Below are 27,991 nucleotides of genomic sequence, written 5' to 3'. Positions count from 1 at the left end.
TTTGTGCTTCTCAGGCGAAACCAACGCCCAGATGTCCCGAGTGACGGACGAGTTGGCGGCGAAGAGCGACGAACTGATCCGCTACCAGGAGGAGATCTCTTCCCTCCTGTCCCAGACCGTCGACCTCCAGCACAAAATCAAAGAAGTAAGTGCGGCCAAGGGGCTTGCCCTCACCTGGCTTCCCTCTCGGCTGTTAGCTCGTTGTGGGCGGCGAACGTGTCTGTTATTGTGTCGTACTCTCCCACGCGCTTAGTACAGCGCTCTGCCTTCATTCAGTCGTATTTATTGAGCGCTTACTGTGTGCAGAGCACTGGACTAAGTGCTTGGGAAGTCCAAGTTGGCAACATAGAGAGACGGGCCCTACCCAACAGCGGGCTCACACGCCTGTCCCACCGTCGACCCCCGGGCCTGGAATGCCCCCAATCCCTCTGCCCATCCGCCAAGGTCTCTCTCTTCCTCCCTTCAAGGCCCTACTGAGAGCTCACCTCCTCCAGGAGGCCTTCCCACACTGAGCCCCTTCCTTCCTCTCCCCCTCGTCCCCCTCTCCATCCCCCCATCTTACCTCCTTCCCTTCCCCACAGCACCTGTATATCTGTATATATGTTTGTACAGATTTATTACTCTATTTATTTATTTATTTTACTTGTACCTATCTATTCTATTGATTTTATTTTGTTAGTATGTTTGGTTTTGTTCTCTGTCTCCCCCCTTCTAGACTGTGAGCCCACTGTTGGGTAGGGACCGTCTCTATATGTTGCCAACTTGGACTTTCCAAGAGCTTAGTACAGTGCTCTGCACACAGTAAGCGCTCAATAAATATGATTGAATGAATGAATGAATGAATGAATGACTTTGGGCAAGTCACTTCACGTGACCTCATCTGGAAAATGGGGATGAAGACTGTGAGCCCCCCGGGGGACAACCTGATCACGTTGTAACCTCCCTAGCGCTTCGAACAGTGCTTTGCACGTAGTAAGCGCTTAATAAATGCTATTATTATTATTATTACTGTGGAAAATAAACATCCTGATTTAAAGTGCTTGCATCTAGCTCTACTTGTATTTATTCTGATGACTGGACACCTGTCCACGTGTTTTGTTTTGTTGTCTGTCTCCCCCTTCTAGACTGTGAGCCTGTTGTTGGGTAGGGACCGTCTCTATATGTTGCCAATTTGGACTTCCCAAGCGCTTAGTCCAGTGCTCTGCACACAGGAAGCGCTCAATAAATACGATTGAATGAATGAATGAGTGAATAAAGTGGAAGCTCCTTTTATTTTTAAGGTATTTTTGAGCAATTACTATGTACTGTGTTCCAGTGCTCTGCATATATGTATACATGTTTGTATGTATTTATTACTCTGTTTATTTTATTTGTACATATTTGTTCTATTTATTTTATTTTGTTAATATGTTTTGTTTTGTTGGCTGTCTCGTCCTTCTAGACTGTGAGCCCACTGTTGGGTAGGGACCCTCTCTAGATGTTGCCAACTTGGACTTCCGAAGTGCTTAGTCCAGTGCTCTGCACACAGTAAGCGCTCAATAAATACGATTGAATGAATGAATGAATGCACACAGTAAGCACTCAGTAAGTACAATTGGTTGTTTGACTACCGGGCAGTGCGGTAGAGACAAGAGAATCGAGTTGGACACCGTCACTGTCCCACTTGGGGCTCACGATCTTAATCTCCATTTTACTGACGAGGTATCTGAGGCACAGAGAAGTGAAGGAACTTGCCCAAGGTCTCACAGCAGGCAAGTAGCGAAGAGAAGCAGCAGCAGAAGTAGAGAAGCAGCGTGGCTCAGTGGAAAGAGCCCGGGCTTTGGAGTCAGAGGTCTTGGGTTCAAATCCCGGCTCCGCCACTTGTCAGCTGAGTGACTTTGGGCAAGTCACTTCACTTCTCTGGGCCTCAGTTCCCTCATCTGTAAAATGGGGATTAAGACTGTGAGCCCCCCCCACCGTGGGACAACCTGATCACCTTGTAACCTCCCCAGTGCTTAGAATAGTGCTTTGCACATAGTAAATGCTTAATAAATGCCATCATTATTATTAATGGCAAAGGGTTTAGGAGGTGAAAGATACATTAGTGCCAACAGCAAGAAGCTCTGTGTAATTTACCAAGGGAAATTCATGACGCGAGGGGAAACTGGAGCAAATAGAAAGCTCCGGCTGGGGATTTATCTGTGGATTGTGAAGTTGAATCAATCTCTCCCCCGCTTCTGGTATTCTTTCGGTTAAAGGGGGCAATATTTGTCCCCCCCTATGACTTCAGAGAGCTGCTGAGCCAACACCTGTAATCTGAAGTAACTCACAAGGTAACGCTTCTTGCGCTCTAATTCAGAATAAAAGGAGCTCGGCCACCAAAGATTTCACCTGCTTCAGTGTATTTACTGAGCGTCTCTTGGGTGCCAAGCGCTGAACTAAGGGCTTGGGTGAAAAGAATGGAAGTAAAGCACGGTCTGTGCCCTCAAAGAGTTTACAATCTAACGAGGGGAGACGGACATAACCGTATGCATCAAGACGGCGTTGGAGGGGGAATGTGGGGGCCCCCGGGAAATAGCGGGAGTTTTCCAGAGGTGTGTTACATGTTGTTTCTTTTTGTGTGTGCACTCCACCAGCATGTGATTGAAAAGGAGGAACTCAGACTTCACCTGCAAGCGTCTAAAGATGCCCAGAGGCAGCTGACCATGGAGGTAACGAGAGCTTCCGCGATCACCGCATCCTTCGGCGCTGAGGGGCAGAGGGGAGGGAACCAGCATTTCCTCTAAACTATATGAAGACAGGTTGGACCCAGAGAGGCAGGTGATGACTCTGGGAGGGAAAAATGAGGGCTAAATACAAAGCAGGCTTTTTAAAAACAAAATAAAAACAAAACACTCCACCTGGAGAGAAAGGTTTAAATTTAAAAGTCTGTGGCTGAGGTTGACGACCACGAAAATAGGGGGATTGAATTTTAAGGGTCCGCTAGGAATCGGTGAGTTTTCTGTCCAGACTTCTCATTCTAATTAATAGTCTCAAAAGATTTGTGCTGTCGTCTTACAAATCCGTCAGTGGGACCAAGGCAAACTGGTCTAGTTAATAGTTTCAAAAGAGTCCCCCTGTCGTCTTACAAATCCGTTAGTGGGACCAAGGCAAACAGGCGGATTGAAATTCTTTTCGGGGATTGAGTGCCAAAGTTCCCACAGCTGTGTGGCAGGTGTGGAATATAAGCAGTTGTCGCATTTTTAATTTCCATAAACCCCCTGCCTCCAAACATTGTACGTCATGTTCACATATTATAGACTTATTTATGAGAATAGTCGTAAAACAATCTGGGGAGGAGGGAGGGCAAAACACTCGAGGGATTAGTCGTTGAGTATAGATTGATTTTTCTGTACCCAGAATGAAAAGAACCAGACCATCACCTAGTTCTGGTAAGACACATTAAGCCCCCAAGATTCATTAACCAACTCTCTAGACCCTTCACCTTGGAATTGGCCAATGTTAGCTTCTTTTTTAACATTAACATCCTATAACTCGTGAAGCTAATACATTTCCTTTTAGAGCTCTGAAATCTAATGCAAGAGTGAAAACCTCCGGCTGTTCTTGGCCAGGTGGTGATTAATAATAACAATAATGCTTTAATTAATAATTATTATTATGGTATTTGTTAAGCGCTTACTACGTGCTAAGCACTAGGGTAAAAACAAGGTAATCAGATTGGACAAAGTCCCTGTCCCGCATGGGGCTCACGGTCTTAATCCCCATTTTCCAAGATGAGATAGCCTAGGCACAGAGAAATGAAGTGGCTTGCCCAAGATCCCCCAGCAGACAAGCGGCAGAGCCGGGATTAGAACCCACATCCTCTGACTCTCAAGCCCGTGCGCTTGCCGTTAGGCCGTGCTGCTTCCCGATTCAGAGCATCGGGAAGCACCTCTATTTTTTCTTTTAATAATAATAATAATAATGGCATTTATTAAGCACTTACTATGTGCAAAGCACTGTTCTAAGTGCTGGGGAAGTTACAAGGTGATCAGGTTGTCCCACGGGGGGCTCACAGTCTTAATCCCCATTTGACAGATGAGGTAACTGAGGCCCAGAGAAGTTAAGTGACTTGCCCAAGGTCACACAGCTGACAGTTGGTGGAGCCGGGATTTGAATCCATGACCTCTGACTCCAAAGCCCACGCTCTTTCCACTGAGCCACGCTGCTTCTTTTCAGTATCAGCCTGTTCCGCTGGCACGGCGAGAAGGGGCGGGGGCCGAGGGGTCCCGCGGGGGTCCTCCCCTCCCCTCCGGTGATCGTAGGCCGGCCTCCCTGTGTTTCAGCTCCACGAGCTGCAGGACCGGAACGTGGAATGCCTGGGAATGTTGCACGAGTGTCGGGAAGAGGTGAAGGAGCTCCGCAGCCGCTCCGGCCCCGCGGTCCACCTGCACTGCCCCCCGGCCTGCGGACCCTTTTCCGTGGTGAGACCACCCCCCGGGGGAGTGTGGGGTGAAGGAAGCAGGCCCTCGAGCCCGTGGGGTTCATAGGGATTTTATTCAATGCCCTCTGACGTCCCCCTCCCACCCATCCATTTATTTCTCTTTTCGGGGTAGTGTGGGGTGAAGGAAGCAGGCCCTCGAGCCCGTGGGGTTCATAGGGATTTTATTCAATGCCCTCTGACGTCCCCCTCCCACCCATCCATTTATTTCTCTTTTAGTTTGGGAACCCAGCCCACCCACTTTACTTTTCTAACGCCAACCTTCTCACCGTCCCTCCATCTCATCTATCTCGCCCCCGACTCCTGGCCTGGAAAGTCCTCCCTCTTCCTATCTGACAGATAATGACTCTCTCTTGCCCTCAGAGCCTTACTGAAGGCCCATGTCCTCCAAAAGGCCTTCCCTGTCTGCGCCCTCCTTTCCTCTTCTTCCGCGACACCCTGACTTGCCCCACAGCACTTATCTACATATTCACTCGCTCGTATTTATTGAGAGCTTACTGTGTAAGCTGTAATTCCCTTTATTTATTTTAATGTCCGGCTCCCCCTCTAGACTCTAAGCTCATTGTGGGAATGTGGGCACCCCCTTCACCCCTCCATCCTGTCTCTACAAACCCTGTCGGCTTTTGGAGTCCTGGCTGTTCTGGGTATTTGAGATTTTAGCTGGGGTCTCGTGGTACCTTGGCACTCTGAGCCACCCGGAGGCATCGCCGACACTGGAATCCAGCAGAGAGACCCAGGCGAGCTGGGTACAAACCTGGATGGGCGCCAGGCTCGGCTAGGGGTGGGCCACTAGAGTCCCAAACTATGAGCAGGCCTCCAAGGGCCAGCGCAGACTTTGGAAACGGAACCCCAATTTTTATCTTCAAAGTGGGACATCTCTCTTGTTTCTATACCCTTTAGAAATACGGTTTTTATGTTCGAAGTGGGACATTCATTCATTCATTGTTGTATTTATTAAGCATTTACTATGGGCGGGACATTCAGTCATTCATTCATTGTTGTATTTATTGAGCATTTACTATGGGCGGGACATTCATTCATTCATTGTCATATTTATTGAGCATTTACTATGGGTGGGACATTCATTCATTCACTGTCGTATTTATTGAGCATTTACTATGGGCGGGACATTCATTCATTCATTCACTGTTGTATTTATTGAGCATTTACTATGGGCGGGACATTCATTCATTCATTCTTTGTCGTATTTATTGAGTATTTACTATGGGCGGGACATTCATTCATTCATTGTCATATTTATTGAGCATTTACTATGGGCGGGACATTCATTCATTCATTCATTGTCGTATTTATTGAGCATTTACTATGGGCGGGACATTCATTCATTCATTCATTGTCGTATTTATTGAGTATTTACTATGGGCGGGACATTCATTCATTCATTCATTGTCGTATTTATTGAGCATTTACTATGGGCGGGACATTCATTCATTCATTGTCGTATTTATTGAGCATTTACTATGGGCGGGACATTCATTCATTCATTCAATCATATTTATTGAGCATTTACTATGGGCAGAACACAGTACTAAGTTCTTGGGAGAGTAAAATACAACAGTAAACAGACACATTCCCTGCCCACAGTGAGCTTACAGTGTAGGGGTGGGGAGGCAGACATTAATATAAATAAATTACAGCTTCATTCAATCGTATTCATTGAGCGCGTACTGTGTGCCGAGCAGATGTGTTTAAATATGTACATAAGTGCTGACATCTCTTGTTTTTACACACCTTGGAAGTAGGATTTTTATCTTCAAAGTGGGACATCTCTTGTGTTTGACACACTTTGGAAATAAGATTTTTAACTTTGAAGTGGGACCTCTTTTGTTTTTACACACTTGGGAAATAGGTTAGTACTTCCTTTCATAAACAGAGGAAGACTTATAAACTCAGTTTTTTTTTTTTTAATGAGCCCCTTTATTCTAAAACGTTTATATCATTGGGCTTGGTAATCCACTCTAAGCACTTTTAAAAGATCTGCAACAGATATCACAGACTGCCTTCCCTCCCACCAAAAAAAAAAATCTTCCCCTCCAAATTCAGTATGAAAATGGTTTGGCTGGATATAAGGTGTGCCCCCCGCTGTCTCCCTCAGACCCCTTGTAAAAGTTCATTAGATCAGGAATGTGGGGTAAAACCATTGAAGGTTTTCATTCATTCATTCATTCAATCGTATTTATTGAGCGCTTACTGTGCACAAAGCACCATACTAAGCACTTGAGAAGTCCAAGTCGGCAACATATAGAGACGGTCCCTACCCAACAGCGGGCTCGCAGTCTTGAAGGGGGAGACAGACAACAACACAAAACATGTAGACAGGTGTCCAAATCATCAGAACAAATAGAATTAAAGCAGAGAAGTGACTTGCCCAAAGTCACCCAGCTGACAATTGGCAGGGCCGGGATTTGAACCCATGACCTCTGACTCCAAAGCCCGGGCTCCTTCCACTGAGCCACGCTGCTTCCAAGAGAGGCTACTCGCCCACGGAGGTAATAATGGTAATAATAATGGTGGTATTTGTTAAGTGCTTACTATGTTCTAAGCACCGGGGGAGACACAAGGTGATCAGGTTGTCCCACACGGGGCTCACAGTCTTCATCCCCATTTTCCAGATGAGGGAACTGAGGCCCAGAAGTGGTGACTTGCGCTGACAAGCAGATGAGCCGGGATTAGATCCCGCGACCTCCCAAACCTGGGATCTTGCCACTAAGTCACGCTGCTTCCCGATCCGTTCCCCCTACAGACTTTCCCGCCAAACCGAGCGAGCGGGATTCTTTCCCCATTTCCGCCGTCCAATAAAGCGATTCCCCATTTTAAATTTCTTCTCACGACCTTGACTGGGGTTGGATTTGGCCAACTGGCCTTCCCCTGCTAGGAAGGAGTTCCCTCGGGAATCTTTCAAGCCAGAGAATTTGAAGGCCAAATTTCTCTTCAGGAATCCCTGGCAGCCGAGATCGAGGGAACCATGCGGAAAGAGCTGAGTTTGGATGAAGACTCCCCTCTCTGCAAGCAGAAGTAAGTCCAAGTCTCACCCAATCCTCTCTCTCCATCGCGGCATCTGGAAGTCGTAACAGGTGACTTAGTACGGCGCTTAGTACAGTGCTCTGCGCACAGTAAGCGCTCAATAAATACGACTGATGAAGGTGACTGGAGAGAGGAGAAAAACCATTTCCCGGTGTTCTCTGCTCTGGTCCAGAGGATGAACGATAATCTGACTATCAGGGGAATTCCTTTCATTTGTTTCCTCTCATTTTCTTTCTTTGTGATTTTTTCCCCCTCCTCTCCAACCAACTTAAGCTGAAAATCTTTACAGAACTTAAGCTAGTTCATCGATCAATAGTATTGATTGAGCCCCGGCTTTGAGCCGAGCCTTGTACTATCAATCAATCAATCAATCGTATTTATTGAGCGCTTACTGTGTGCAGAGCACTGGACTAAGTGCTTGGGAAGTCCAAGTTGGCAACATCTAGAGACAGTCCCTACCCAACAGTGGGCTCACAGTCTAAAAGGGGGAGACAGAGAACAAAACCAAACATACTCACAAAATAAAATAAATAGAATAGATATGTACAGGTTAAATAAATAAATAGAGTAATAAATATGTACAAACATATATACTAAGTGCAAGGGAGAGGACAGTGGAGATCAAATTGTCAATATCTGTCCCCAAGAAGCCTTTAGAAAGACAGATACGTTATGTTTTACTGTTAGGAGGAAAACGGGAAAAGTGGGAAAGGTAAGTTCCGAAGTACAGCGTGGCCCAGGGGAAAGAGCCCGGGCTTTAGAGTCAGAGGTCATGGGTTCAAATCCCAGCTCCGCCAGTTGTCAGCTGTGTGACCTTGGGCAAGTCACTTCACTTCTCTGGGCCTCAGTTACCACATCTGTAAAATGGGGATTAAGACTGTGAACCCCCCGTGGGACAACCTGATCACCTTGTAATAATAATAATAATAATAATGATGGCATTTATTAAGCGCTTACGATGTGCAAAGCACTGTTCTGTGCGCTGGGGAGGTTACAAGGTGATCAGGTTGTCCCATGGGGGGCTCACAGTCTTAACCCCCATTTTACAGATGAGGTAACTGAGGCACGGAGGTACAAAATAACAGAATTAGTAGGCAGGTTCCTTGACTACAAATAACGTATCGTCCAGAGGTTTGAAGCGGGAGGGAGTTTCTAAACACTCCCTTGCAGTGTTTTCTCTTTCAGGGGCCTCCTCTCTTTGGAGGGTAAACGTTTTCCTGAGAAATGTCAACTTTTCAACCTGTCTCCTGGTTTTCCTGGTGAATCAATCAGCCAATCAGTCGTATTTATTGAGCGCTTACTGCGTGCAGAGCACTGTACTAATCGCTTGGGAAGTCCAAGTTGGCAACATATAGAGGCGGTCCCGACCCAACAGTGGGCTCCCGGTCTAGAAGGGGGAGACAGAGAACAAAACAAAACATAATAACAAAATAAAATAAATGGAATAGATATGTACAGGTAAAGTAGAGTAATAAATCCGTACCAACATATATACAGGTGCTGTGGGGAAGGGAAGGAGGTAAGATGGAGGGATGGAGAGGGGGGTGAGGGGGAGAGGAAGGAGGGGGCTCAGTGTGGGAAGGCCTCCTGGAGGAGGTGAGCTCTCAGTAGGGCCTTGAAGGGAGGAAGAGAGCGAGCTTGGCGGATGGGTAGAGGGATTGGGGGCATTTCAGGCCCGGGGGATGACGTGGGACGGGCGAGAACGAGGCCCGGTGAGGAGATTAGCGGCAGAGGAGCGGAGGGTGCGGGCTGGGCTGGAAAAGGACAGAAGGGAGGGGAGGGAGAAGGGGGAACTGATCTTCAGCCCCCAGCCCCCAGTCCCGTTTCCTAAAAGCCCTCACGTAATGCGACCTGTTAGCAAGGTGAGAATTGGGAGAGCCCACTGTTGGGTAGGGATTGTCTCTATATGTTGCCAACTTGTACTTCCCAAGCGCTTAGTACAGCGCTCTGCACACAGTAAGCGCTCAATAAATACAATTGATTGATTGGGAGGATCAGGGGAGGCCGTTCTGCCCAGTCACTCGGAAGAGTCTGGGCTGGTGTAGCTTAGGGAGCCAGGACGTTACCTCCTCGAGGGTGCCTCCCGGTTGGTCTGCCGCTTTGGGTGATTGACAGTTGGGGCCTTGGTCCCAATCAATTTTTTTTTAATGCTATTTAAGCGCTTACTCCATGCCAAGCACAGTGCTAAGCACTGGGGCAGAAACAAGCTAATCAAGTTGGACGCGGTCCCCGTCCCGCATGAGGATCGCGGTCTTAATCCCCAGTTTCCAAATGAGGTAACTGAGGCCCGGAGAGGTGAAGTGACCTTCCCAAGGTCACACAGCAGAGGTGGGGATTAGAACTCGGGTCTGGTGACTCCGAGGCCTGGGCTGTTTCCACTAGGCTGCTACGTATTTGTGTGTAGGGTGAGGGCAATCAATCAATCGTATTTATTGAGCGCCTACTGTGTGCAGAGCACTGTACTAAGCGCTTGGGAAGTCCAAGTCGGCAACATATAGAGACAGTCCCTACCCGACAATGGGCTCACAGTCTAGAGGGCAGTCCGGGTCCCCTCTGTCTCCTTGAGAAGCCCCGCAGCTATTTTGTTAATAATAATAATAATGGCATTTGTCAAGTGCTTACTATGTGCAGAGCACTGTTCTAAGCGCTGGGGGGGAGATACAAGGTGACCAAGTTGTCCCACGTGGGGCTCACAGTTGTAATCCCCATTTTACAGATGAGGTCACTGAGGCTCAGAGAGGCTGGACTAAGCGCTCGGGAAGTCCAAGTCGGCAACATATCGAGACGGTCCCTACCCGACAGCATGCTCACAGTCTCGAAGGGGGAGACAGACAACAGAACAAAACGTGGAGACAGGCGTCAAAATCGTCAGAACAAATAGAATTAAAGCTAGATGCGCATCATCAACAAAATAAATAGTAAATATGTACAAGTAAAATAGAGTAATAATCCCTTCAAGGCCCTGCTGAGAGCTCACCTCCTCCAGGAGGCCTTCCCAGACTGAGCCCCTTCCTTCCTCTCCCCCTCGTCCCCCTCTCCATCCCCCCATCTTACCTCCTTCCCTTCCCCACAGCACCTGTATATATGGATATATGGTTGTACATATTTATTACTCTATTTATTTATTTATTTATTTTACTTGTACATTTCTATCCTATTTATTTAATTTTGTTGGTATGTTTGGTTCTGTTCTCTGTCTCCCCCTTTTAGACTGTGAGCCCACTGTGGGGTAGGGACTATCTCTATGTGTTGCCAACTTGTACTTCCCAAGCGCTTAGTACAGTGCTCTGCACATAGTAAGCGCTCAATAAATGCGATTGATTGATTGATTGATTGATTGATTAATAAATCTGTACAAATATATATACAGGTGCTGTGGGGAGGGGAAGGAGGTGGGTAAGCGCTCAATAAATACGGTTGAATGAGCGAATGAATGCCCTTTTTCTGTCTCGCCAGGGGCCAGCAGAAGCGAGTGTTTGATACGGTGAAAGTGGCTAATGACACCCTCGGTCGCTCGTTCTCGTTCCCCGCCCTGCTGCCCATCCCGGGGTCGAATCGTTCCGGCGTCGTCATGACCGCGAGACCCTTCCAGTCCAGCCCAAAGCACCCCGCCAGCCCAGCCCAGCCGGGCCCCGACAACAGCTCGGGAGAGGAGAAGGAGATTCCCAAGTAGGAAATTCCATCTGCCACAGGCACTCCTGTTCCTAGTATCTCCTTTCCCTGATGATGATGATAATAATAATAATGATGATGGTATTTGTTAAGCGCTTACTATATGCCCAGCACTGTTCTAAGCGCTGGGGTAGATACAAGGGCGTCAGGTTGTCATTCATTCAATCGTATTTATGGAGCGCTTACTGTGTGCAGAGCACTGTACTAAGCGCTTGGGAAGTACAAGTTGGCAACATAGAGAGACGGTCCCTACCCTACAGTCTAGAAGACTGTCCCACATGGGGCTCACAGTCTTCATCCCCATTTTACAGGTGAGGGAACTGAGGCCCAGAGAAATTGAGTGACTCGCCCAAGGTCACACAGCAGATAAGTGGCGGAGCAGGATTAGAACCCATGACCCCTGGCTCCCAAGCCCGCGCTCTTTCCACCTAGCCACGAGTGCTTCTCTGCAAATAATAAATAATAATAAATGGGGTACCTGTAAAGTGCTTGCTGTGTGCCAAGCACTGTTCTAAGCGCTGGGGTAGATACAAGGTCGTCAGGTTGTCATTCATTCATTCAATCGTATTTATTGAGCGCTTACTGTGTGCAGAGCACTGTACTAAGCGCTTGGGAAGTACAAGTTGGCAACATATAGAGACGATCCCTACCCAACAGTCTAGAAGACTGTCCCACATGGGGCTCACAGTCTTCATCCCCATTTTACAGGTGAGGGAACTGAGGCCCAGAGAAGTTGAGTGACTCGCCCAAGGTCACACAGCAGATACGTGGCGGAGCAGGATTAGAACCTATGACCTCTGGCTCCCAAGCCCGCGCTCTTTCCACCTAGCCACGAGTGCTTCTCTGCAAATAATAAATAATAACGAATGGGGTACCTGTAAAGTGCTTGCTGTGTGCCAAGCACTGTTCTAAGCGCTGGGGTAGATACGAGGTAATCGGGTCGGACACGGTGGAGCTCAAAAATCTTAATCCCTGTTTTAAAGATGAGGTAACTGAGTCCCAGAGAAGCGAAGCGACTCACCCAAGGTCGCATAGCAGACCAGTGGTGGAGCTGGGATTCGAACCCGGGTCCTTTTGACTCGCAGGTAAAGGCTCTAGCCACTCTAGGAAGAGCCCATTGAAGTCCCCTGATAGCAGGGAGTCGAGAAGTGGGTTGGGGTGGGACGGGGAGTGCAGAGGAGGAGGCTGTGGGGTTAGACGGCGGATGCGAGAGAGGGTTTGACGGAGAGCAGAGCGAGAAACCCTGAGAGGCAACCTAAATAATAAATATAATGATGATGATGATGGCATTTATTAAGCGCTTACTATGTGCAAAGCACTATTCTAAACGCTGGGAAGGTTGCAGGTTGATCAGTTGAGTCCCACAGGGGCTCACAGTCTTAATCCCCATTTTACAGATGAGGTAACTGAGGCACAGAGAAGTGAAAAGTGACTTGCCCAAAGCCACACAGCTGACAAGTGGCGGAGCTGGGATTTGAACCCATGACTTCTGACTCCAAAGCCTGTGCTCTTTCCACTGAGCCATGCTGCTTCTATATACTATAATATATATAATATAAATATAATAAAAATGATGGTATTTATTAAGCGCTTACTGTGTGCAAAGCACTGTTCTAAACACTGGGAAGGTTGCAAGTTGATCATTTGAGTCCCACGGGGGCTTACAGTCTTAATCCCCATTTTACAGGTGAGTTAACTGAGGCCCAGAGAAGTGAAGTGACTTGCCCAGAGTCACACAGCAGACAAGTGGCGGAGCCGGGATTAGAACCCATGACCTCTGGCTCCCAAGCCCGGGCTCTTTGCATGGAGCCACGCTGCTTCTTATAATAATGGCATTTATTAAGCGCTTACTCTGTGCAGAGCACTGTTCTAAGCGCTGGGGAGGTTACAGGTTGATCAGTTGAGTCCCACGGGGGGCTCACAGTCTTAATCCCCACTTTACAGATGAGGGAACTGAGGCCCAGAGAAGTGAAGTGACTTGCCCAAAGTCACACAGCTGACAAGTGGCAGAGCCAGGATGGTGGGGCCGGGGGGCGGCGGCGGGTCCAGCTTGACGATGATGATGATAATGGCATTTACTCATGGATAATGGCATTTAGTGAAGCGGTGTGGCTCAGTGGAAAGAGCCCGGGCTCTGGTGTCAGAGGTTATGGGTTCAAATCCCATCTCCTCCAATTGTCAGCTGTGTGACTTTGGGCAAGTCACTTCACTTCTCTGGGCCTCAGTTACCTCATCGGTAAAATGGGGATTATGATTGTGAGCCCCACGTGGGACAACCTGATCCCCTTGTACCTTCCCAGTGCTTAGAACAGTGCTCTGCACATAGTAAGCGCTTAAAAAATGCCATTATTATTATTATTATTATTATTTACTAAGCGCTTACCATGTGCAAAGCACTGTTCTAAGTGCCCGGGGGGATATAAGGTGATCAGGTTGTCCCACGGGGGGCTCACAGTTTTAATCCCCATTTTCCAGATGAGGTAACAGGCCCAGAGAAGTGAAGTGACTTTCCCAAAGTCACACAGCTGACAAGTGGTGGAGCTGGGATGGTGGGGCGGGGGGGGGGGGGGGGGGGGCGGTGTCGGGTCCAGCTTGATGATGATGATAATGGCATTTATTAAGCGCTTACTATGTGCAAAGCACTGTTCTAAGCGCTGGGGAGGTTACAGGTTGTTCAGTTGAGTCCCATGGGGGGCTCACAGTCTTAATCCCCACTTTACAGGTGAGGGAACTGAGGCCCAGAGAAGTGAAGTGACTTGCCCAAAGTCACACAGCTGACAAGTGGCGGAGCCGGGATGGTGGGGTGGGGGAGCGGCGTCGGGTCCAGCTCGACGATGATGATGATAATGGCATTTACTCATGGATAATGGCATTTAGAGAAGCAGCGTGGCTCAGTGGAAAGAGCCCGGGCTTTGGAGTCAGAGGTCATGGGTTCAAATCCCAGCTCCGCCAATTGTCAGCTGTGTGACTTTGGGCAAGTCACTTCACTTCTCTGGGCCTCATTTACCTCATCTGTAAAATGGGGATTATGATTGTGAGCCCCACGTGGGACAACCTGATCAATTTGTACCTCCCCAGTGCTTAGAACAGTGCTCTGCACATAGTAAGCGCTTAATAAATGCCATTATTATTATTATTTACTAAGAGCTTACTATGTGCAAAGCACTGTTCTATGTGCCAGGGGGGATATCAAGTGATCAGGTTGTCCCACGGGGGGCTCACAGTTTTAATCCCCATTTTCCTGATGAGGTAACAGGCCCAGAGAAGTGAAGGGACTTGCCCAAGGTCACACAGCTGACAAGTGGCGGAGCCGAGATGGGGGGGCAGGGGGTCGGCGTCAGGTCCAGCTTGATGATGATGATGATAAGGGCATTTATTAAGCACTTACTATGTGCAAAGCACTGTTCTAAGCGCCGGTGGGGGAGTATAAGGTGATCAGGTTGTCCCATGTGGGGCTCACAGCCTTAATCCCCATTTTCCAGTTGAAGGAACTGAGGCCCAGAGAAGTGAAGTGACTGGCCCAAAGTCACCCAGCTGCCTAGTGGCGGAGTCGGGATTTGAACCCACGACCTCTTGGCTCCAGAGCCCGCGCTGTTTCCACTGAGCCACGCTCGATCTCGTGTCTCCCCCAGGGACGAGCAGGAGGGGGACCGGCCGGGGGCCGACGGCGACGTGGCCACGGCTCAGCACCGCCTCTGCCTGCGGTGGCACAACGACCTGAGCGAGAGGCGGTTCTTCGCCGAGGCCCGCGGGGACGGGGAGGAGGAGGAAGAGGAGGAAGAGGAGGCGGGGGGCTCCCGCAGCTCCCCGCCCAGCTTGGCCTCCCTGAGCACCTTCCAGTCATCGGAGCTGACGGACATGAGCGCCGGCTCCGGCGGCCTGCGGGCCTTCGCGCCCGAAAAACTCCAGATCGTCAAACCCCTTGAGGGTAAGATTGGGGCGGTGGGTGGGCCTGGCCCGGTGGGTTGGTTTTGCGTTTAAATGATTTTCCATTCATTCATTCAGGGTGAACAGATTGTCCCACAGGGTCTTAATCCCCACTTTACAGATGAGGTAACTGAGGCCCAGAGAAGTGAAGTGACTTGCCCAGAGTCACACAGCTGACAAGTGGCGGAGCCGGGATGCGGGGGGGTGGTGTCGGGTCCAGCTCGACGATGATAATGGCATTTACTAAGCGCTTACTGTGTGCAAAGCACTGTTCTAAGCGCCGGGGGGGATATAAGGTGATCAGGTTGTCCCACGGGGGGCTCCCAGTCTTAATCCCCATTTTCCAGATGAGGGAACTGAGGCCCAGGGAAGTGAAGTGACTTGCCCAAAGTCACACAGCTTTTCATTCATTCATTCAGTCGTATTTATAATAATAAGAATAATTAATAATAATCAGTCAATCGATCAGTCGTATTTATTGAGCGCTTACTGTGTGCAGAGCACTGGACTAAGCGCTTGGGAAGTCCAAGTTGGCAACTTATAGAGACAGTCCCTACCCAACAGTGGGCTCGCAGTCTAGAAGGGGGAGACAGACAACAAAACCAAACATATTAACAAAATAAAATAAACAGAATAGAGATGTACAGCAGCGTGGCTCAGTGGAGAAGAGCCCGGGCTTTGGAGTCAGAGGTCGTGGGTTCGAATCCCGGCTCCACCACAAGTCTGCTGTGTGACCTTGGGCGAGTCACTTAACTTCTCTGAGCCTCAGTTCCCTCATCTGTAAAAATGGGGATTAAGACTGTGAGCCCCGCATGGGACAACTTGATCACACTGTATCCCCCCCAGCGCTTAGAACAGTGCTTTGCACATAGTAAGCGCTTAACAAATGCCATCATTATTATTATGTACAAGTAAAATAAATAAATAAACATATAGAGTAATAAATATTGTACAAACATTTATGTATATATACAGGTGCTGTGGGGAAGGGAAGGAGGCAAGACGGGGGGGATGGAGGGGTCCGAGGGGGAGAGGAAGGAGGGGGCTCAGTCTGGGAAGGCCTCCCGGGGGAGGCTTAAGCGCTTACTATGTGCAAAGCACCGTTCTAAGCGCTGGGGAGGTTACAAGGTGATCAGGTTGTCCACCGGGAGGCTCACCGTCTTCATCCCCATTTGACAGATGAGGGAACTGAGGCCCAGAGAAGTGAAGTGACGTGCCCAAAGCCACACAGCTGACAGGTTGTGGAGCCGGGATTTGAACCCGTGACCTCTGGCTCCAAAGCCCGGGCTCTTTTCCACTGAGCCATGAGCGCTTACTGTGTGCAGAGCACTGTACTAAGCGCTTGGGAAGTACAAATTGGCATCACATAGAGACAGTCCCTACCCAACAGCGGGCTCACAGTCTAGAAGGGGGAGACAGACAACAAAACAAAACATATTAACAAAATAAAATAAATAGAATAAATATGTACAAATAAAATAAAGTAATAAATACGCACAAACATATATACAGGTGCTGTGGGGAGGGGAAGGAGGTAAGGCGGGCGGGGAGTGAGAGGAAGGAGGGGGAACCGACTTAACTTCCCAAGCGCTTAGTACAGTTCCCTGCAAAAAGCAAGCGCTCAATAAATACAATTGAATGAATGAAATTAATCAGGTTGTCCTACATGGGGCTGTCTTCATCCCCATTTTACAGAATCCCCACTTTACAAAATCCCCATTTTAGAGAAGCAGCGTGGCTTAGTGTTTTAAGAGCCCGGGTTCGGGAGTCAGAGGTCGTGGGTTCTAATCCCAGCTCCGCCACTTATCAGCCGTGTGACTTTGGCCAAGTCACTTCACTGGGCCTCAGTTCCCTCATCTGTAAAATGGGGATCAAGCTTGTGAGCCTCAAGTGAGTCACTTCACTGGGCCTCAGTTCCCTCATCTGTAAGATGGGGATCAAGCTTGTGAGCCTCAAGTGAGTCACTTCACTGGGCCTCAGTTCCCTCATCTGTAAAGTGGGGATCAAGCTTGTGAGCCTCAAGTAAGTCACTTCACTGGGCCTCAGTTCCCTCATCTGTAAAATGGGGATCAAGCTTGTGAGCCTCAAGTAAGTCACTTCACTGGGCCTCAGTTCCCTCATCTGTAAGATGGGGATCGAGCTTGTGAGCCTCAAGTGAGTCACTTCACTGGGCCTCAGTTCCCTCATCAATTCCCACCTGTATGCTCATTCCCAGCGCTTAGAACAGTGCTGTGGATAACATAAGCGTTTCTGAATAATAATAATAATAATAATACTAATAATGGCATTTGTTAAGCGCTTACTATGTGCAAAGCACTGTTCTAAGCACTGGGGGGCTACAAGGTGATCAGGTTGTCCCGCGTGGGGCTCACAGCCATCATCCCCATTTTACAGATGAGGTAACTGAGACTCCGAGAAGTCAAGTGACTTGCCCAAGGTCACACAGCCGACATGTTGCGGAGCCGGGATTCGAACCCACGACCTCTGACTCCAAAGCCCGTGCTCTGTCCACTGAGCCACGCTGCTTCTCTACTAATAAATGCTGTTAATACTAATAAATACTGAATAAGTACCGTTCCTACGGCTACTGTCGCCAAAGCTGAGTTTGGGGCGCTGGTAGACGGCGGGGCTCGGGGAGGGTGTCTGGACTTTGGCCGTTTCCCCTCGCCCCCCGCGACGGTCCCCGATTTCCCGCCGTGCCGTGACTTGTTTGGCCTCCTCCCTCCGGCCCAGGCTCTCAGACGCTCCACCAGTGGCAGCAGCTGGCCCGGCCGAACCTGGGGACCATCCTCGACGCCCGGCCCGGGGTCCTGACCAAAGGCTCGGCCCTCCCGCCCGAGCGGGCACTGTACCGCCTGTCCGACCCGGAGGAGGACCCCGAAGATGCCGGGGGGATAACGTTTCGGGTGCGGCCGTCATTCCCGGGCAAGGAGACGCCCGTGGGGATCTTCCTCCCGCCTGGTACTTCGGTGGCGGCCACCGCGGCGCCGTGCCCTGGTAAGAGGGCCAGAGGAGCTGCTGCCCATCGTCCTGGCAGCCACCCCCTCCTCACACACACACACACACACAATCAATCGTATTTATTGAGCACTTACTGTGTGCAGAGCACTGGACTAAAGCGCTTGGGAAGTCCAAGTTGGCAACATAGAGAGACGGTCCCTACCCAACAGTGGGCTCACAGTCTAAAAGACAGACACACAGTCAATCGTATTTATTGAGCACTTACTGTGTGCAGAGCACTGGACTAAGCGCTTGGGAAGTCCAAGTTGGCAACATATAGAGACGGGCCCTACCCAACAGTGGGCTCACAGTCTAAAAGACAGACACACAGTCAATCGTATTTATTGAGCGCTTACTGTGTGCAGAGCACTGGACTAAAGCGCTTGGGAAGTCCAAGTTGGCAGCATATAGAGACGGTCCCTACCCAACAGTGGGCTCACAGTCTAAAAGACAAACACACAGTCAATTGTATTTATTGAGCACTTACTGTGTGCAGAGCACTGGACTAAGCACTTGGGAAGTCCAAGTTGGCAACATATAGAGACAGTCCCTACCCAACAGTGGGCTCACAGTCTAAAAGACAGACACACAGTCAATCGTATTTATTGAGCACTTACTGTGTGCAGAGCACTGGACTAAGCGCTTGGGAAGTCCAAGTTGGCAACATATAGAGACAGTCCCTACCCAACAGTGGGCTCACAATCTAAATGACAGACACACAGACACTCCTTCCCTCGGCCGTCCAAACACATCCTCGTGCGGGATTTGGCAGCGAGGGGTGGGGGTTGGCGTCCCCCTCACCAGCCGCCGTATGAACTAAGAGGGTGGCGATGGTCTTCCCCCGCGCATCCCGTAGCGGGTTGTGTGTCAGCGTCCACGAACGGCACCGCAGCCCCCCGTTTCGGCCAGTGCGGTGCCTGGGTGGGCGGGTGGGACGGGTCCTTCTCCCCTCGCTCGGGCCCGGAGCTGCTCACCTTGAAATCGGGGTCTTAAAGCCTAAGTAATAAAGGCCGGGGCCGAGAGTCCGAATTGCTCTGGGCTTTTCAGGCTGTAACCACAGTTCTCCGTGGGAGGAGCGGGGCTCAGCTGCTGACAGAGGGGAGGACGGGCTACTAGCCGGGGAGGTGGGAGTGAGCCGGCAATGCCGGTCGTCTGGCACGACGGCCACGCTGATTTTAGGCTGACGGTCGGCGTGGGGCTGAGCTGAAGGGGCAGGCCACGGCCCTCCGGGAGATGAAAATGCCAAGTTTTTGACCTGTCGGGAGGGAGAGAGCCCAGAATGCCTTCAGCCAAAGTCAGAAGAGGCAGTCATTCATTCATTCATTCAATCGCATTTACCGAGTGCTTACTGTGTGCAGAGCACTGGACTAAACGCTTGGGAAGTACAAGTTGGCAACATATAGAGACGGTCCCTACCCAACAACGGGCACACAGTCTGCCCATCCTCCAAGCTAGCTCTCTTCCTCCCTTCAAGGCCCTACTGAGAGCTCACCTCCTCCAGGAGGCCTTCCCACACTGAGCCCCTTCCTTCCTCTCCCCCTCATCCCCCTCTCCATCCCCCCCATCTTACCTCCTTCCCTTCCCCACAGCACCTGTATAGGTGTATATATGTTTGTACAGACTTATTACTCTATTTATTTTACTTGTACATATCTATTCTATTCATTTTATTTTGTTAGTATGTTTGGTTTTGTTCTCTGTATCCCCCTTTTAGACTGTGAGCCCACTGTTGGGTAGGGACTGTCTCTAGATGTTGCCAATTTGTACTTCCCAAGAGCTTAGTACAGTGGTCTGCACATAGTAAGCGCTCAATAAATACGATTGATGATGATGATGATGATATCTATTCTATTTATTTTATTTTGTTAGTATGTTTGGTTTTGTTCTCTGTCTCCCCCTTTTAGACTGTGATCCCACTGTTGGGTAGGGACTGTCTCTCTATGTTGCCAACTTGGACTTCCCAAGCGCTTAGTACAGTGCTCTGCACATAGTAAGCACTTAATAAATATGATTGATTGATTGATAGAAGGGGGAGACTGACAACTAAACAAGTAGACAGGTGTCAAAACCTAATACAGTGCTTAACACACACTAAGGGCTTAACAAATACCTCCATCATTACTATCATTACTTCATCATTACTTTGTTACCTTTGTAAATCAATTAATCAGTTGTATTTATTGAGCACTTACTGTGTGCAGAGCACTGTACTAAGCGCTTGGGAAGTCCAAGGTGGCAACATATAGAGACAGTCCCTGCCCGACAGTGGGCTCACAGTCTAGAAGGGGGAGACAGAGAACAAAACCAAGCATATTAACAAAATAAAATAAATAGAGTAGATATGTACAAGAAAAAAAATAAATAGAGTAATAAATAGGTACAAACATATATACATATATACAGGTAAACATATATACTGTAAACTTTCATCATGCTTCCTCCCAGCATTTGTCTTTCCAATCTGAGGAGCCTCACTCTTTTAAGACTATTTTCATATAGAATCTGTCCCATTCATTCATTCATTCAATCATATTTATTGAGCGCTTACTGTGTGCAGAGCACTGGACTAAGCGCTTGGGCAGTACAAGTTGGCAACATATAGAGACGGTCCCTGCCCAGCAACGGGCTCACAGTCTGGGAGGGGGAGACAGACAACGAAACAAAACATGTGGACAGGTGTCAAGTCATCAGAATAAATAGAAGTAAAGCTAGGAGCACATCCCTAACAAGATAAATAAAATAGTAAATCTGTACAAGTAAAATAGAGTAATAAATCTGTACAAACATATAGACAGATGCTGTGGGGAGGGGAGGAGGTAGAGCGGGGGTGGGTGGGTTAATCATCTCCCTGATTAACTCAGTTGCCTTTTTTTGTATCATTTCTGGTTTTGTTTGTGTAATAAATTTGGGAATGCCTACTGGCGGCGGTGGGCACACTTCCAGGACATCTTCTAGATTGGAAAAGCTCTCCCGTCCGGACCTCCTGTTGTGGCATTTATTGATTGGCGGTTCCCGCTGGCAACCCAGAGGGCCGGGCCCGGTGGGGAACTGTCGCCTGGCATAGCTGTCTCCAGGATGGCCCTCCTCTCTTGCCTCCTGGCTTCGTGACAGAAAACTCCAGTCAATTAGCCAGTCGGGGATCTCACGGGAACTCCATTCCGCCCATCCGTCCTATCCAGTCGTGGGTTTCGTGGTGAAAACGGCTAAACCGTATCCCCTCTGCCTTGCAGCCGCGAACCCCGGGAAGTGCCTGTCCGCCACAAACTCCACATTCACGTTCACCACCTGTCGGATCCTGCACCCTTCCGACGTCACTCAGGTCACTCCCAGGTAAGAAGCTCGTTGGTTGCTTATGACCTTCAGCCCTCAGGAGACCCGGGTTCTAGTCCCAACAGTGCCATCCACGTGCTGTGTGACTTCGGGCAAGTCACGTAACCTCTCTGGGCCTCAGGCTCCTCGTCCACAATGCTGTGAGAAAGCCCGTCCCCCCGGCTGAGAGCTCCTGCAACATTCCCCCTCCGTAGCAGGCGAAAAAAAAAAAACCTGAGCCCCTTGGTTGGCACAAGGGTAAACTTTATGGCTATATCACCCTGCCTTACATGGGGTGCGCTCAGTAGGGAGCCTCCCCACCGGTGAGCAGACTCGACGCCCCTTTACTCTGGAGACTGTGAGCCCACTGTTGGGTAGAGACTGTCTCTATATGTTGCCAATTTGTACTTCCCAAGCACTTAGTACAGTGCTCTGCACATAGTAAGCGGTCAATAAATACGATTGGTGATGATGATGATGATGGAGACAGACCACAGGCCAGAAGACTCAGTACAGGGTGGATGATTTTGTTATTAACAGCCAAAAGGGTGTCCATTAGTTCATTCATTCATTCAGTCATATTTATTGAGCGCTTACTGTGTGCAGAGCACTGTACTAAGCACTTGGAAAGTACACTTCGGCAACAGATAGAGACAATCCCTTCCGAACAACGGGCTCACAGTCTAGAAGATAATTACGGTCTTTGTTAAGCGCTTACTATGTGCCAAGCACTGTTCTAAGCGTTGGGGTAGATACAAGGCAATCAGGGTGTCCAAAGCAGGGCTCCCAGTCTTAACAAGAGAAGCAGGGTGGCTCAGTGGAAAGAGCCCGGGCTCTGGAGTCCGGGGTCATGGGTTCAAATCCCGGCTCTGCCAATTGTCAGCTGTGTGATTCTGGGCAAGTCACTTCACTTCCCTGGGCCTCAGTTCCCTCATCTGGAAAATGGGGATGAAGGCTGTGAGCCCCCCGTGGGACAACCTGATCACCTTGTAACCTCCCCAGCGCTTAGAACAGTGCTTGGCACATAGTAAGTGCTTAACAAATGCCATCATTATCATTATTATTATTATTATTATTATTATTAATCCCCATTTTCCAGATAAGCGAACTGAGGCCCAGAGAAGTTCAGTGGCTTGCCCAAGGCTACGCAGCAGGCGAGCAGTGGAGCTGGGATTAGATCCTATGTTAATAACACTCCCTTCCGTGTCACCCGGACTCGCTACCTTTATTCATCCCCCCACAACCCAGCCCCACAGAACTCACCTCCATATCTGTCATTTTTTCACTTCTATTCATGTCTGTCTCCCCGGCTAGACTGTAAGCTGATTGTGGACAGGGCAAGTGTCAGTTACGGCATTATATTTTACTCTCCCCAGCACTTAGCACAGTGCTCTCCGTGATATATCTATTCTATTTATTTTATTTTTTTAGTCTGTTTGGTTTTGTTCTCTGTCTCCCCCTTTTAGACTGTGAGCCCACTGTTGGGTAGGGACTGTCTCTAGATGTTGCCAACTTGGACTTCCCAAGTGCTTAATACAGTGCTCTGCATCATCATCATCAATCGTATTTATTGAGCGCTTACTATGTGCAGAGCACTGTACTAAGCGCTTGGGAAGTACAAATTGGCAACATATAGAGACAGTCCCTACCCTACAGTGGGCTCACAGTCTAAAAGGGGGAGACAGCACACAGTAAGCGCTCAATAAATACGATTGATGATGATGGTCTTAGTAGTGCTCTAGACTGGGCTGCTTGTCTTTCAGCTCCATGTGCGGGGCGGCGATGTCGGGAGGAGGCGGCGGCGGCGGCGGCGGCGGTGGTCCGTCCGGTCCAGCGGTGGGTCCCCCGGCCGCGTCCTTCCAGCTCGGCGGGGGCCGCTCCCTCAGCCACCGCGGGGACTCCACGACCACCTTTAGCAGCACCGTGGGCTTGGCCCAGCTCCTGCAAGAGCGGGGCATCTCGGCCCGGTCATACCCCGGCCCTGCCCCCCCACGGCCCCCTCCCGTCCTCCGGCCCCCCGCCACCCCGCCCAATTCCCCGTCCCGGTCTCCGTGCTCTTCTCCCGGGCCCTTCGAGCCCCGGGTGCCCCCCTGCGAGAACTTCCTGGCCTCGCGGCCGGCGGAGAGCTTCCTGCGGGAGCTGGACGGGCTGCGGCCCACCCGGACCGCCTCCGACGTCAGCCGCAGGAAGGGGCACCTGGTGGAGAGGCTGAAGAGACTGGGCATCGCCCGGCCGGGAGCCGGCGGGGAGGGGCCGCCGGCCCGGCTCGGCTTGCCCAGGCCGGACTCCGCCGTCCTGTTGCCCGCCGGGGGCAACTTCCTGGGCGGCCTGAGGCGGAACCAGAGCCTCCCGGTCCTGCTGGGGCCGCTCGGGGCCGCGGCCCGCACGCCCTCCCCCATGGTGGACCCCCTGAAGGACCTCTGAGGGTCAGGCGGGTCTGGTCCCGCCGGCCGCCCGAGAACGGGCGGAGGATGGATGACCGCTCGGACACGGGTCAGCCTGAGGAAGGGCCAGAGCCGCCGGGGGGTTGGGCGTGTGAAAGAAGGGGAGACGGGGACAGGAGCTCGAGGGCGGGAGGAAGGCGTGAATACCCCGGTGTGAGGGGACGGGAAGAAGCGAAGGAACGAATGGAGCGTCGGGCTGGCTTTTTTTTACGGTTGCCTCGGTTCCGTTGGAAGCTGCAAGCTTCAAGAGAGGCCATCAGCCTGCCGGAGTGGTAAGGAATACCGGCAGGCTAATTTTCCCGTTCTCCTCCCCCCCAGTAGCGGGGGAAGCCCCTAGCCTCCAACGGCCCTCGGACAACTGAGGTTCGAGGGGCGGTGCAGGCCGAAGGGAGCGAGACTGCTTTTCCCCCCTGAATGCATAGGCGCACAATCAGCCGGGAGCCGGGTGGGGTGCGGACAACCGAGACCCGGAAGGATTAGGCCCCTCTCCCGGCCCACCCCCCAGGTCGGAAAAGAGCAGCAAGCGAGCCCCAGACACGACCGAGATTCTCGTTTTGGAGCCTTTGGGGGTTGCACGGAGCGAATAAACCCGCACTCGGTTCAGGGGCTGGGGGCGGCCCTCCTTCTGACGAAAGGGAGGAATCGGAGCCCGAGAAATCCCCGGCCACAGGTAACGTCTTTCGTAGGTCAGTGCAATGGCCAAGGGGCCCGGCACCGGTGGAGATCCTCAAAATCCCCGGCGTCCGCCTGGGGCCCCGAGAAGTGCAATCCGTTGTCCGTTAGCTAAAACGGAAACATTTCGCGGTGCAGATAACACGTGTTGTAAAATGTGCTGGGCATATTTTGATTGAACAGATCTCTGTTTGCACAGAAACTCCTCAGGCCCGATTAGTTGTGGTAACGGAATAAAGGGCAGGGAGATGCGGGCGCTGGCGGTAGGTTTGGGTGGGGAATTCTGCTGGAGAAGGATGAGACGCTCGCACGAACACACACACACAGAATCGCACACACAGCACGTTGGGAGAGGCCGCAGGGGTCTCAGTCATTTCCCCTCTCCCATCTTGTGGGCGAGGGGAGATGTGCTCTTGGGAGCGGGCAGGGAGCAGCCCTTGGGGGAGGACCCACCTGCTTTGAGGCTATAAAAGGGATGGCAACTGCCTCCTCGGGGGGCACGTCCTGCTTCCTGGCCCCTTTCAGGAGTTTCACCCTGGGCCGCTCCAACCCAGGTATTTCAAAAACGCTCCACAGATGGGGAGGAGGAAGGGGTCCCTGTCCGGGTTGGCGGGCTCTCGTGAGGTTAGCTGGCAAGAGACTTGCCTCTCGCCCTCCGTCTCTTCATCTCGGGGCCAGACCCGCTCGGTGACCTGAATAGACCCACCAGGAGGCCAGGCCAAGCCCACCGGGGAGGTAGAAGCTCCCGGGAGGGCCAGGCGGATTGGCACGCGAGGCTTTTTGTAGCCCTCGCCCAGGCCTCAGTAGGCAGGGGCTCCTAGGTCAGTCTTGTATCGCCAGGCTGGCCTCGGGGGCAGTTTTTACACAGTTTCACTGCCAAAACTTTTCAAAACACAGCAACCTCCCCCACGAGACCCTCGAGCTACGGGGCCGAGGCCGGGGATGGGCAGGGAATCCCAAGGCCCCTTCTTGGCCGGGGAGCACTCTAGTCATCCCGTCAAAATCACCACAGGGGTAGAAGGCTTCCCCGGGGGAAGCTGCGTCAGATCCCGTAGGATGTAAGCACCCAGGCAGGCTTCTCAAAGTCCGGCGGAGTCGGGCACAGGAAAGGGGATTTCTAGAATGTTTCCCTCACGATTGAAGGCCCGGAGTTTCCGAGAAACAGGCCCGGGAAGCCACGGAGGGAGGGCAGCCCAGAAGCTAGAGAAGAGCACAAAGAATAAAACTAGTGACAATTTTATGTAAACTGTTGGTGAAATAGATTTTTGACACGTTCAGTATTAAATAAATTGGAATTGAATAGCTATGTGTCTTGCCAACTGTTGTACCACACTTTCCTCTGGCACTGGATTACCCTCAGGACTAGCCTCTGATTAAAACCATTCCCGTTTGCCAACAGGGTAGATATGGAGGTTTCTCTAGACTGTAGGCTCGTCGTGGGCAGGGACGAGGTCTACCGACCCTTAGATTGTACTCTCCCAAGTGTTTTGTACGGTGCTGCGCACCCAGTAAGCACTCGAGAAATACGATGGATCGGTTGAAGTTCCAGCAGGAGCACGGAAGTCCTGGGTTTGTGTTTCCATGGTGAATCGCTGATTTTTTGTTTGGGTGTTTTTGGTAAAGGAAATGTCAGTGTTTGGTTCTGCTGTCTGCCTGGTGACGTCTGACGCCGCTAACGGTGCCCAATGTGGAGAAGGGGGGAAATGGAACCTTTCTGTCCTTCCCTAAGCCCTCTTTTCCTCCTCTTCACCTCCCTTCCGCATCACTCTGACTTGCTCCTTTTATTCATCCCCCCTCCCTGCCCCACAGCACTTAAGTCCACATCAGTTATTTATATTAAATAACTGTCTCCCACTTTAAGCTTGCCTTGAGCAGGGAATGTGTCTGTTATATTGGACCCTCCCAAGTGCTTAGTACCGTTCTCTGCCCACAGTAAGCTCTCTGTAACTGACTGACTGACTGGCTGGCCGATTTGTTGTGAGCACGCGGGGAGGGCAGATTGGATTTGTGGCCTGGGTTGATTGGAGAAGCCAAACTCTTCACGATCTACAGTAAGGGTGGGCCGGCAGTCATGGAGTTTTTCGGTAACTGAGCCATCTCTTTTCGGGGTCAGGTCGACCTGCCGCCTCCCGCCGTGGCCCTGTGCAATAGACCTTTCTTTCATTCATTCATTCATTCATTCATTCATTCAATCAATCGTATTTATTGAGCGCTTACTGTGTGCAGAGCACTGTACTAAGCGCTTGGGAAGTACAAGTCAGCAACAAATAGAGACGGTCCCCATCCAGCTACGGGCTCACAGTCTATAAGGGGGAAACAGACAACAAAACATGTGGACAGGTGTCATGTCATCAGAATAAATAGAAATAAAGCTAGATGCACATCATTAACAAAATAGATCGTAAATATGTACAAGTAAATAGAGTAATAAATCTGTTCAAGCATATGTACAGGTGATGTGGGGAGGGGAAGGAGGTAGGGCGGGGGGATGGGGAGGAGGAGAGGAAGAAGGGGGCTCAGTGTGGGAAGGCCTCCTGGAGGAGGTGAGCTCTCAGTAGGGCTTTGAAGGGAGGAAGAGAGCGAGCTTGGCGGGTGTGCGGAGGGATTGGGGGCATTCCGGGCCAGGGGGATGAGGTGGGATGGGGGGTCAATGGTGGGACAGGCGAGAACGAGGCCTAACGGTGAGGAGATTAGCGGCAAAGGAGCGGAGGGTGTGAGCTGGACTGGAGAAGGACAGAAGGAAGGTGAGGTAGGAGGGGGCGAGGTGATGGACAGCCTCGAAGCCGAGAGTGAGGAGTTTTTGCTTGATTCATATCAATCAATCGTATTTATTGAGCGCTTACTATGTGCAGAGCACTGTACTAAGCGCATATATTGACAGGCAGCCACTGGAGATTTTTGAGGAGGGGAGTGACATGCCCAGAGCGTTTTTTCACAGAGATGATCTGGGCAGCAGAGTGAAGTATAGACTGAAGTGGGGAGAGACAGGAGGATGGGAGATCAGAGAGGAGGCTCATGCAGTAATCCAGTCGGGATAGGATGAGAGACTGAACCAGCAAGGTAGAGGTTTGGGTGGAGAGGAAAGGGTGGATACTGGTGATGTTGTGGAGGTGAGACCGGCAGGTTTTGGTGACGGTTTGGATGTGTGGGGTGAACGAGAGAGTGGAGTCAAGGATGACACCAAGGTTGCGAGGATTAAGACCGTGAGCCCTATGTGGGACGTGGACTGGCTCCAACCTGATTGCTTTGTATCTACCCCAGCGCTTAGAACAGTGCCCAGCGCATAGTAAGCACTTAAACACCATTAAAAAAAATGTGACAGAGTAGACACAATCCCTCTCCACATGGAGTTGGAGTGTGCGGGTTGGGTTCTACTTGGAGAGTTAGAGAGGTGAGGTAGGAGGGGGCAAGGTAATTGAGTGCCTTAAAGCCAACGGTAAGGGGTTTCTCTTTGAAGCGGAGG

The 27,991-nt window shown here is 50.6% G+C and overlaps 1 protein-coding gene across 5 annotated transcripts in view; it reads left to right on the top strand.

The window, feature by feature from the left end:
* TRAK2 (trafficking kinesin protein 2) overlaps nt 1–26,220 on the top strand; it is a 105,182-nt gene extending 78,962 nt beyond the window's left edge. For all 5 annotated transcript variants that reach the window (XM_038749428.1, XM_038749430.1, XM_038749427.1 and 2 more), the window contains 9 exons: nt 15–145; nt 2,616–2,690; nt 4,305–4,442; nt 7,416–7,495; nt 10,961–11,173; nt 14,809–15,104; nt 17,837–18,100; nt 21,334–21,433; nt 23,176–26,220. In XM_038749428.1, coding sequence (XP_038605356.1) covers nt 15–145; nt 2,616–2,690; nt 4,305–4,442; nt 7,416–7,495; nt 10,961–11,173; nt 14,809–15,104; nt 17,837–18,100; nt 21,334–21,433; nt 23,176–23,836 — 1,958 coding nt within the window. In that variant the 3' untranslated portion in view covers nt 23,837–26,220. The remainder of the gene's footprint in view (nt 1–14; nt 146–2,615; nt 2,691–4,304; nt 4,443–7,415; nt 7,496–10,960; nt 11,174–14,808; nt 15,105–17,836; nt 18,101–21,333; nt 21,434–23,175) is intronic.
* The last annotated feature ends 1,771 nt before the right edge of the window (nt 26,221–27,991 follow it).

This window comes from Tachyglossus aculeatus, chromosome 7 (genome assembly GCF_015852505.1).
Source record: "Tachyglossus aculeatus isolate mTacAcu1 chromosome 7, mTacAcu1.pri, whole genome shotgun sequence".
Lineage (NCBI taxonomy): Eukaryota > Metazoa > Chordata > Mammalia > Monotremata > Tachyglossidae > Tachyglossus > Tachyglossus aculeatus.
This window is presented reverse-complemented; position numbering and strand designations above follow the sequence as displayed.